Source organism: Nomia melanderi, chromosome 4, assembly GCF_051020985.1.
Source record: "Nomia melanderi isolate GNS246 chromosome 4, iyNomMela1, whole genome shotgun sequence".
NCBI classification, from domain to species: domain Eukaryota; kingdom Metazoa; phylum Arthropoda; class Insecta; order Hymenoptera; family Halictidae; genus Nomia; species Nomia melanderi.
In genome coordinates, this window is record NC_135002.1 from 2,044,586 (window position 1) to 2,056,611 (window position 12,026).

General features: G+C 40.4%; 1 protein-coding gene across 7 annotated transcripts in view; it reads left to right on the forward strand.

The window, feature by feature from the left end:
* Pkc53E (Protein C kinase 53E) overlaps positions 1-12,026 on the forward strand; it is a 68,065-nt gene that overhangs the window by 29,323 nt on the left and 26,716 nt on the right. For 5 of the 7 annotated variants that reach the window (XM_031979684.2, XM_076366839.1, XM_076366837.1 and 2 more), the window contains 3 exons: positions 7,518-7,549; positions 7,612-7,694; positions 11,502-11,613. In XM_031979684.2, coding sequence (XP_031835544.1) covers positions 7,518-7,549; positions 7,612-7,694; positions 11,502-11,613 — 227 coding nt within the window. Of the gene's footprint in view, positions 1-7,517; positions 7,550-7,611; positions 7,695-11,501; positions 11,614-12,026 lie in introns of those variants that run through there. The other 2 variants (XM_076366838.1, XM_031979692.2) reach the window with 2 other exon arrangements.

Genomic DNA, 12,026 nt, shown 5'->3' on the forward strand with positions numbered 1-12,026 from the left:
AAAAAAAGTAGAAGAAGTAGAAGAAGTAAAAGAAGTAGAAGAAGTAGAAGTAAAAAAAGTAGAAGTAAAAGAAGTAGAAGAAGTAGAAGAAATAGAAGAAATAGAAGAAGTAGAAGAAATAAAAGAAATAGAAGAACTAGAAGAAACAGAAGAAATAGAAGAAACAGAATAAATAGAATCGTATTCACGAACGAACGGACAGATATGTCAACATCTCTTCCCATCCCTGCAAGACCATTAATTTTTATGGAGAAATTACGGTCGGCCGAAAAGCGACGCGGCGCAGCTGAGCTCGGCGAGAGGGGAAAGCTGCGAGAAGAGGAGGGCGGAGGATGAAAATTCGCCGTGCCTGGGACAGAATTTTCCGGCGAGAGGCGCGATCGATCGACGACACGCGAGCCCGGAACCGAAAGAAACCCGTAATCCGGCTCCGGCGGATAGAAAAATCGCGCTCGCCCGCTCGCCCGCTAAAAATACCCTATTTCGCGAGAGACGTTTCCACGGGCCATCGTGTTTTACGATCTCGGCAACGAAACGCGCCGGGTCTCGCTCTCGAAGAGACGAGGAGAGGAAAAGAGCGGGTCGAGTAAATAAAAAATAGTCTGGCGTTGCCGGCAGGTTTCGCGAGTTTCGCGAGTCTCCTTTAATCGTTTCGGAACGGAGACTCTTTAAAGTACACAAAGCCTGCAACATACGGGGCTAAATTATTCGTCGGATGCTAGGGAAAGATGACAGAGAAACTGTATATCGATCACACTTGGTATACGAGTAACCCTTTGAACTCCAGAAGTTCACTGGAAATATTCAATATTTTCTAATGAGATACAGATAACATTTTCTTAGATCGAATTAAGAAGTCTCACGTGCATTCGGGAAGACAACTATTTTCTTTCGATATTTTGTGAAAATTTACAGAATTGTAATTTTGTAAGAATTTAGGAAAATTTAGTTTTGCTGTGTCAGATCATTCGGTGACTTAGAGGCGCCTTCGGAGTGAAGGGATAAACCCTTGATCTACGATTTGATTCTCAAGTATGATCGATATAGTTACTTTAATATTATTTATTACGATAATTGTTAAGAAACAGAATGGAATGATAAGCATATTGTATATCAATTCATAGTATAAAGTATAATAATTGATAAGACTAGTATTTAACACTAGAACTAGTGGAACTATTTAGTTTCAAAATCATTTCGAGTATTCGATGCTTTTAAGGTATCGATAATTGCGAGATAAAACAATTGATAGTCATTTTGACTGGTACGTAGTTCTATTGTCAATGTTAACACATTGCCGAACGAGAAATCTCGTTTTTATGCGAAGATACTTATATAACTTTGCTAATTACAGTATTTAAGAGAATGTTAGATTTGATTCGAATTGATTATCTGTTTAAGATGTATCACAGCGATATATCTGAGTTTCTATATATATAGTGATATAATTTTTTCATGGCACTGCTGAAAATGTCGCTGTGTTGCTATGAATGTTAATTATATTGTATTATATTAATGTTGCAATATATTTGCTATGAACTAACTGTTACTTCTATTTAATCGTTCGACATGTAACTTGAAAACCAAAAACTGAAACCAGTTTCGATGGTTAGCGTTGAAACAAATTTGCTTGTTATCAGGCGTGATACCATAGAAATGGAAATTCTATTGCCGTGCAACAGTATGTAGAAGCTGATTCCGATTCAGCTCTCGTTCGGTGCTCGTTCGGTCGGAGATATCGTTGAGCCCAGGAGAACCCTTCGCGGACGAAGGTCGTTTAAAGTACTCGGAACTTTCGCCCGGGCGAGCTAAATTACTGGGAATTACTGCGTAGAATAAGGAAGAATAAGGAAGAAGCTCGTTTCCTATTCGGCTCGAATAACGCGATCGTTTCTTCGCAAGTTTGCGCTTCAGTCGTGGAAGTTCGGTGTCGTCGGTGCGATCGTTCTCGGAGCGGTTTCGCGAATTACGAAGTCTGGAAAGGTTTCGCTTCGAACTGACTTCAACCCTTAACCACTTCCGCTGGAGACACGTGTCATGTCGAGACGTTTCTATCCGAAAATTCTCAATGACTTTCACACATGGATAATCCTGCATCACTTCTATTAGATTACTTCGAAATGTATCACTCTATGCAGAATGATTAACCTGTTAACTGTGGAATTTAATTTCAGACGTCTCAGATAATACTCGCAATGAAATGAAATAATGAAGTGAACTTTTTCTAACGAAAAGCTAAAGCGAAACGAACAAGAATTACACGTGTTTCTGAAAAATAAATAATTCATCGCTGAAGGAATTAGTATGATTTTAATTTTAAGATGACGCGTGTACTCGTGAAACGCAGTTAACTGGTTAACAATCAGAATTAGTGTACCTATCAGCGTAAAATGGGTGAAAACAGAATTCATCGCAGGAGACTTCGCCAAATTTCTGAATTTCACGTTTTATTCTCGTTTCTCGCGTAGAGACGCAAGCGAGAATAAAATGTATTCGCGGGCGGAGCTTACAAAGTAGCTGAAAGCCTTAAAAAATCGAATCGCGTAAGACGTTCGACGAACGGTAGGAACATGCACGCGGCCTGATAGGATTTTCGAAAGGGCGTCGCGATCACGCGGCCCGAGAATTTTCCCGGGCGAATCCAATTTCGCGGAATCATATTTTCACGGTTGCGTCGGCCGGTGCTTCTTTGAAACTGAACAGGTTTCTGGATGAGGGACGCGGCCGATCCTCGAATTACGCGTCACGGTATCGCCTCGATGTTCGACGTAGCCGTTTCTTAACCCATTAAACATTATTATTATTATTGGACACACGGTGTGAAACCGGTCTTATAGCCTTCGAAATCAATTGCAAAATGATTTATTCATTCAATATTCAATTTTGTGTTAGGTATCAACACGTGAACTTTAGAAATTAATTACCTCCAATCCTTAAGTTCAATTATTTAATTAAATACATTAGAATGAAGAAGATTAAAATTCAATATTCAATTTTGTGTTAGGTATCAACGTGTTAACATTTTCCAAAAAATCTCCTAACAAAGGAAACGATGCAAAACCTTTGCACTCGAGGCGACTCTCATTCATTTGATTAAATTCATTAGAATGATGAACATTAGAATTTAATATTCAATTTTGTGTTAGGCATCAAAACGTGAACCTTCAAAATAAATTACCTGCAACCCTTAAGTTATGTAAGATTTTCCTTTGTACTCGAGAAGCGACTTTTAATCATTTAATTAAATACATTAGAACGATGAAGATTAGAATTCAATATTCAATTTTGTGTTAGGTATCAACACGTGAACCTCAGAAACACAGAAATAGAAGTGTACAAAGAGTCATTAGACATTAGAATTTAATATTCAATTTTGTGTTAGGTATCAACACGTAAACCTCAGAAACACAGAAATAGAAATATAAAAAGTCATTAGACATTAAAATTATAAAGATTAAAATTCAATATTCAATTTTGTGTTAGGTATCAACACGTAAACCTCAGAAACACAGAAATAGAAATATAAAAAGTCATTAGACATTAAAATTATAAAGATTAAAATTCAATATTCAATTTTGTGTTAGGTATCAACACGTGAACCTTCAAAATAAATTACCTCCAACCCTTAAGTTATGTAAGATTTTCCTTTACGTTGGTAGCAGTGTTACCAATATTCCCCCGGAAAATAATGAATATTTCTAATGGAGAATATCGTCGAGCGGAAAGGGTTAAACAAAGAAAATATTCGACAAATCCCGTCGCGGACGTTGGAACGAACGTCCCTGTCCGGCTGAGAGGTCAGATCTGTTGCACCGATCGACCTGTTCGACCTTAATTTTCGCGGAAAGCGGGCCGCATCGAAAATAGAAGCTATCCGCTCGATTCCGCACCCCCGATAAGCCCCGGAACGAGCAGAAATTTTTCGGTTCGCTGGGAACTACCCGCGCAACCCTTCTTTCTCGCGCCACGGCCGCCTCGTGACGCTTCCTTCTTGTTGCTTCGATCCGCGGAAGGGAGAGGGTGTACGAAATCAACGATACTTCTAGCTCTTTGCCGACGAAGATTTTTTGAAACATTGAATGCCTTGTATAGAAGACGGTGAATTGCACGTTGATCTTTTAAATATTATAGTAGAGGGAATTTATAGGGTAACGTTTTATTCATTATTATGCTTAGTAATGAAACAGAAGTGAAATTTATAATTTGATAGTTTTATGGTTTCAGAATTTCGTACTTTTAGAATTTTGTAACTTTATCGTTTTGTAACTTCAGTTTCGTAACGTTGTAACTTTATAATTTCATAATTTTATAGTTCCATAGTTTCATAATTTCATAATTTCATAGTTTCATAATTTCATCATTTCACAATTTCATAATTTTCATAGTTTCACAATTTAATAGTTTCATAATTTCATAATATCATAATTTCATAATTTCATAATTCTATAGTTTCTTAGTTTTACAATTTCATAATTTCATAATTTCATAGTTTCGTAATCTCATAATTTCATAATTTCATAGTTTCTGAGTTTTGCAATTTCATAACTTCACAACTTCATAATTTCATAATTTCATAACTTCATACTTTCACAATTTCCCAGTTTCATAATTTCCTAACTTTACAACTTTATACCCTAACAATCTTACAATTTTTCTGCGTTCAATCGAACGGCGAGCCGCCTTCCCAACGCGAAGGGTTAACATCTCCTTCGACCCTCGCCGGTTTCCCACGGCGAAACGTTCCTCCGGCGAATCCTCGGTGGATCGAAGCTCTCCCCCGCGTTCCCGAGCGATTTTCCACACGGAAAACTGGCTCCTCGCGGCTCGGTTTCGGAGGAAGCTGCGGAGGAATGTAGGCTAATCGCGGATTTGCGGCGCCGCTTTCCTCCCCTCGTCAGTCCTCGCTCTCTTTCCGCGTTTCCGCGACTTTTCCTTTCAACTCTGGACCCTCTAGAAACATCCGCGTGCTTTGCTTTTTTCTCCGCACGCTCGCACTTTTATCCTTATTTGACGCGTAGCGTGAAATCTGTCTCTCGAACGCGTTATCGCTCAAAGAAGAACGTTCCACGGATAAACACGAAGGGATATTAGTTTCCTTGGTCGCTCCTTTTCGTTCCGCGATAGTTACAACGCTGTAATTACAGTTAATTCAATGTTTCTTTATCTCACTTAACACATATACCAATATTGCACCAGTTATAACATCAAATATTTTAACGAATCAACTACCCTAAAATTATTAGACTTTGCACACGTCCAAAATTTCTACTCTGAAGGAAAACAAAATCGAATGTTATAGCATTTTCCATTTCCACTGGAGATACCATAAAAATGATCAGTTGTTGATAAATTACAGACCTATTTGGAGTGCTAAGGGTTAACCCTTTGAACTCTGTGGGCTCCAATACTGCAGTTACAGTATCAAATATTCTAACGAACCAACTACCCTAAAATTATTCGATCTTCCACACATCGAAATTTCTTACTGGGAAAAAAGACGAAAAATCTAGGGAATATTATAGCATTTTCCATTTTCACTGAAGGTACACATAAAAATGATCAGTTGCTGATAAATTACAAGACCATCTGGAGTGCTAATGGTTAACGCGTTGAACGTTTCTCCCAAAGAAATTCGTTCCCGATCGACGTTCCTTCGCAGATCCGTCGAGGAGGAGCGTCGAAAGGAGGGATCCGAAGGCTCGCGAGGCCAGGAAAGGGTTGGCCGATCGTATTTTCGCGTTAGCAGCGCGGCAGAACCTTGAAACATCGATCTGCCCGTCGAAGCCGACTTAATCGAGGGTCCGGCGCAAAGCCGTCGCCGGTTATAAACCGCGGACGAAGCCGGACGCTTGGAAATGCAGTTCTCTATCGAGTTATCGGCCAGCGGGGGCGGCGGTTTCGAAGTTTCGCCTGGTAGCGGTTCCACGCGAGACCTCCAATTTCGTTCCGCCCCGTCGCGTCGACGAGCACTCTCGTCCACCGCGTCGCCTCGCGTCGCCTCGCGTCGCGCAGTTTCGAATTTTAGGGAAAACCGTGGATCCCCGTCGCCGTGGAAACGGAATACATCGAACTCGAGCTTTCTCTTGTTCCAACGATGCTTCAATCTCGTGCGAATCTGTCCTTTTCTTGTTTTCAAGTCGAGAGGGTTTCAGATATTGGTATGAGTATTAGATTTAGATGTTGGTATGAGTATTAGATTTAGATGTTGGTATGAATGTTATATTGTTGTTAGTTTATAGTATTAAAATATTGACGTTATGATATTAAAATATTACTGTTATCGTACGTTGATATTAAATAATGTTAGGATATGATCTGATGGGATATAAACCTAGAGAGAATACAAAGACTTTAGATATCGTTATGAATGTTATATTGTTACTAGTTTATAATATTACAATATCGACGTTGAATGATATTAAAATATTGCTGTTACGGTACTTTGATATTAAATAATCTTATAATACGATCTGATGGGATGTGAACATAGAGTGAATACAAAGGCTTTAGAGATTGATGTGAATATTATATTACTATTAGCTTATAATACGATAATATTCACGTTGAATGATATTAAAACATTTCTGTTATCGTACGACAATATTAAATAATGTTACAATATCGCGTCAGAGTCGCAGAGAGATCACAAGCGAAAGTCGAAAGACACCTCGATTCTCTTAAATCCCTTGCTCAATGATTCACGTCTGAACCACAAACAATACTACTTGAATAACTTACTCAGAATTTCATTCAAACTCAAAAGAATCAACTAATCTTCATCCATATTAAACTCCCTATAAAATCTTCTTAATTCTAACGAGTTCAAGGGGTTCAATTCACCTGAAATCCCCTACTCAATGATTCTCTTCTAAACCATAAAGGATACTACTTGAATAACTTACTCAGAATTTCATTCAAACTCAAAATCAACTAATCTCTAACACCTTCAATATTAATAAGATTTATAGTTTTAATTGAATCAATCAGAAATTTCATTCGACCATGAACTTTAGCAATTCGATTATCAGCTAATATATTAGCTGGTCATTTATTATTATCATTATTAGGATCTTCCATATTAAACTCCCTTCAAAATCTCGATTCTAACAAGTTCAAGGGGTTCACTTCACCTGAAATCCCTGCTCAATGATTCTCTTCTAAACCACAAACAATACTACTTGAATAACTTACTCAGAATTTCATTCAAACTCAAAATCAACTAACCTTCATCCATATTAAACTCCCTATAAAATCTCAATTCTAACAAGTTCAAGGGGTTCACTTCACCTGAAATCCCCTGCTCAATGATTCTCTTCTAAACCACAAACAATACTACTTGAACAACTTACTCAGAATTTCATTCAAACTCAAAATCAACTAACCTCCATCCATATTAAACTCCCTATAAAATCTCAATTCTAACGAGTTCAAGGGGAATTCACCTGAAATCCCCTATTACCATCACATTCTATCTCCAATCACCAATTCACTAACCGACGAAAACCGATCTGTTCCAGGGGCTTCGGCAAGCAGGGTTACCAATGCCAAGGTAAGAGGTCTATCGAGCTCACAACGAAGAGCGGACTCCGCAGGGTGATGCTTGTGTTTCAGTCTGCAGCTTCGTGGTTCACAAGCGATGCCACGAGTACGTGACGTTCACGTGCCCCGGCGCGGACAAGGGAGCTGACTCGGACGTAAGTGTCGACCGCGAGGCGCGCGCGCGATCCGCGAACCGATCACACATCCTCCTAATCGGACTCGTTTTTCGTTTCGGTTTATACTGTTCCTTTCCCGACGCAGTTTGACGCGCCTCAACCCCATACGCTGCCAGCCGAGGACCAATCGTACTCGAACGTTTCAGAACCAACGGAAACTCTTCGAGAAACTGGAGCAGAAACGACAGAAAATACGTTGAACGTTCGAAAATACGATTTTCCAACGACAGAATAGAGTGAGATGAAATTAATGAGAGAAGAGAGGACACTCGGCTGCAGCGGACGGGTTCAGGACAAGTCCGGGGCTGAGAGCTATATATTTTTCCACGTTTTTATCGCACCGCGCACGATTGGCCTAAGCGTTTTCTGCGCTTCGTTTTAACCACGCTTGTAACACGGAATAATTTCGCGGTGTACCGGGACGAACCGTCGACGGGAAGAACGCTCGCGATTGGATAGAGGGATAGACGGATAGACGGAGTATTTGTGGGTTTTGTGGAGGAGATAATTAGCGGAGAGTCTGGTCGCGAGCGTTCCTCCCGAGGCGACCGCGATGAGAAACCGATTTTTTCGTTCACCCCCGGGGATCCCGACTGAAACGATCGATGTCCTAGCGTCTGCCCCGGCCCCGATGCTGATTCCCCCGTGCTTCTGTGCTTCGAAGACGACTCTTTCTATCTATCGACCTGTGTACCGTGCGTCCCCGCTGCCTGAGATCGCTCGACGTTTTCGCCGATCGAGATGACCGGTTTATAGGGGAGCTTCGCGCGTGCGGTGTTGTGGCGTTAACCCCTTGCCGATCTTGGAGTTGTTGGTAGAAGTACTTGTTGATGATACTGTTCGAGGAAGGGTTCTGTATTTTTGTATGTTGATTTATTGTGAACGTAGGAATTGTTTCATTTGAACTCGGGAGAACCAAAGAAATATTCAGTTAAAAGGTTCCACGTTTCTATATCTAGATTCGCTTTAAATTATACGAATTATCGAGACAAATGTTTCATTTGAATTCGGGAGAACCAAAGAAATATTCAATTAAAAGGTTCCATGTTTCTATATCTAGATTCACTTTAAATCATAAAAATTATCGAGACAAATGTTCCATTTGAACTCGGAAGAACCAAATATTCCATTAAAAGGTTCCATTTCTCTATATCTAGATTTACTCTAAACCATACGAATTATCAACGAGACAAATGTTTCAATTGCACTCGGAAGAACCAAAGAAATATTCAATTGAAACGTTCCATCTTTCTATATTTAGAATTATTACTTTCAACCATACGAATTGTCAACGAGACGAACGTTCCATTTGCACTTAGAAGGACCAAAGAAATATTCAATTAACCCTTTGCACTCAAGAGGCGCCTTACAGTCGCCACTTGATTCGACGTAGCAAACTTATAAAATTTTCAATTCAATATTACACCTTGTGTAATGTATAAACATCAGATATATCAGATAATCAATTGTGTTAGTTGCGAAAAATATCGTTAAGATTTCGTCGGAAAGCAACGAATATTTTCAATGAAAAATATTGTCGACTGCAAAGGGTTAAAAAGGTTCCATCTTTCTATATCTAGACCTACTCAGAACCATACGAACCGTCAGCAATACAAACATTTCATTCGAACTCGAACCAAAGAAATATTCCAAGGCAAGGGGTTAATTCGTCGCGCAACGGTTTCCGAGCAGTTCCCGATATACCCGAATCGGTGAACAGTTTCTCGGAAAAGCGTCCGCTTTCCATCAGTTGTAACAAAAGAAATCGGATACGGGTTGCGTCGGTCAATCCGACGGTTCCGCCGTTAAAAGCGGCGTAACGAGGGGCGCGAACGTTTCGCAGAGAGGGCGTCGAATATCGTGCCGATATAGAAACGCGCGGTGTGCGTCGGTCGATCAATTTTCAGCGCGGAGTGTTTCCATTCGAACGAGATAACCGTCGTGGAGTCCAGAGCCGCGGAAACCGGCAGGGAAATCGGCGCGAAAATCGGCGCGGACGGGCGTCGATTGTATCGGCCGAGAGCGGAATTAGCTGTAACGAAGCGGTCGTCGCTAACGAGCTGTGCGGAGGGCAATAATCGAGTTCGCGCTTCTGGACTTTGACGGCCGATGAGACACCGGGTCGTGTCCCGCAGCCCGTAATGGGCTCCCGTTGCGTGTCGCGCGGGGATCGCCTCGCGTGAGTCGATGACGTCGCCGATTCCTCTCGTCGCTATTAATTCCAGCGATTTCTTCCGGGCGGCACGCGTCGCGTCGCGGCGAGCTGTGTTAACGCTAACCGTACCGGGAACCGATCAAACGAAATTAACCCTTTGAGGAAAATCCTTCGAGACATAGGAAACTTTCAATGTGTGAAGATGAATTATGTGTCAATTGCTTAATTAATGGAAAGGGAAAACTACGCGTTGCAAAGGAAATTAACCCTTTGCGGACGAAGATTGTTTAACCCTTTGCGGAGGAAAATTCTTCGAAACATAGAAAAGCTTCAACGTATGAAGATGAATTATATATCAATTGCTTAATTAATAGAAAGGGAAAACTACGTGCTGAAAATGAAATTAATCCTTTGCGAACGAAGATTGTTTAACCCTTTGCGGATGAAAATTCTTCGAAACATACAAAAGCTTCAACGTATGAAGCTGAATTATATATCAATTGCTTAATTAATAGGAAGAAGAACTACGTACTGATATCTTACTGTTCGATTAATTAGATCATTTTTCCACGACTTAGTCTTCTGAATCTGAACGTTTTATCTCGCCGAAATGTCGACGTTCGTCCGCAAAGGGTTAAAGTAGACAAAGCTTGCAACGTATGAAGCTGAATTGCATATTGAATGCTTAGACAGAAGAAAAAGAAAGTATACATTGATCACTTGGTATTCGAGTATTTATAATCGTTTGCTACTTGGAATTCCAAATGTGAACATATCTCGAAATGTCAACATTCGCAAAGGATTAATGCTTTGCTATCACTGTACTCATATTACACTATTGTCTAGCTGTGACATCAATTTCCTTATTATCTTTTTCAAGCAATTTGGAAGCTCCGATCATCGGTGACCACCGTTGCACTCAACGCGTTAAGCCCTTGACATACGATTTAACCGAGAAAAATTCGAGCCGTAACAATGGCGACCGATACATCACTCGTGACATTTACCTTTCGTCGAGAATTTTGATCAAACTGTCAAACTCGTTAAAGTACAAGGGTTAACCGTGGGAGCCAATGAGATTCCAAATTCTGCGTTTTCTTTTGTTCACTGAAATCATATATCAATTCCTATATCGTCATTAATTGGATCGCCATTAACGTTCATCCTTCCCTTCGTTTCTGTTCGCACTAAAAAAATCTATCATCAAAAACTCGATCATCTAATTTCTTCATCTCTATTTCGCAGCAATTTATAGCATAAAAATTGCCGGTACGGTTAGCGTTAACGATCGTCGATCTCCCGTCTTTATTTACCGCTCGCGTCGGTTCCGTCGGCAACGTCGCAGATCCTTCTCCGCGTCGATCTCGTCGGCACTACAGGTTCCTTCCGATCGGTGAACGGCGTCGTCGACGCTGCGATAACACGGTTAATCGGTTTTTAATCGTCAACGATGCCATCGATCGGCGAAATCGCTCGAGCACGATCGACAGTCCCGTCCGAGGATCCCTACGACTCTCTCCCCGCACAAATACGACGACCCCGAATGTATCCGCCATAAAAGAAAAAAAAAAAGAAACGAACCCCCCGAGAGTCTGCGTGTGTGTGCACGGTGTAATGGTGTAATAACGCAGGACACGCGGACGAAGCACCATTTCAAGCAACATACCTACAACAGCCCCACCTTCTGTGACCACTGCGGTAGTCTTCTCTATGGTGTCATCCACCAGGGCATGAAGTGCCAAGGTATCCATTAATTAAAAACCAAAGAGAATCAAAGTAACCGTTAATCATATACATATATACATATATACCTATATATAATATAAAATATATAATATAATATAATATATAATATATTAAATAATATATCAAGAGAAACGAGAATACGCATCCTGTCACACACACACATACACACACGAAAGGAGAGTTGAGATATCTCAATGGTGTTTTTTTCACACGGACACTGTCGCACGTATACCGACCGTATACATTTTGTTTTGGCCCACCGTCTTGTACATGGTGTTGTTGCTTTGTTCTTCGTCTTGTTCCTCTAATCTATATCTGTATATATATTATATATTCTCTAACGTTCTAATCTTCTTCTTCTACTACTACTACTATAACTACTACTACTACTACTTCTACCTCTAAATACT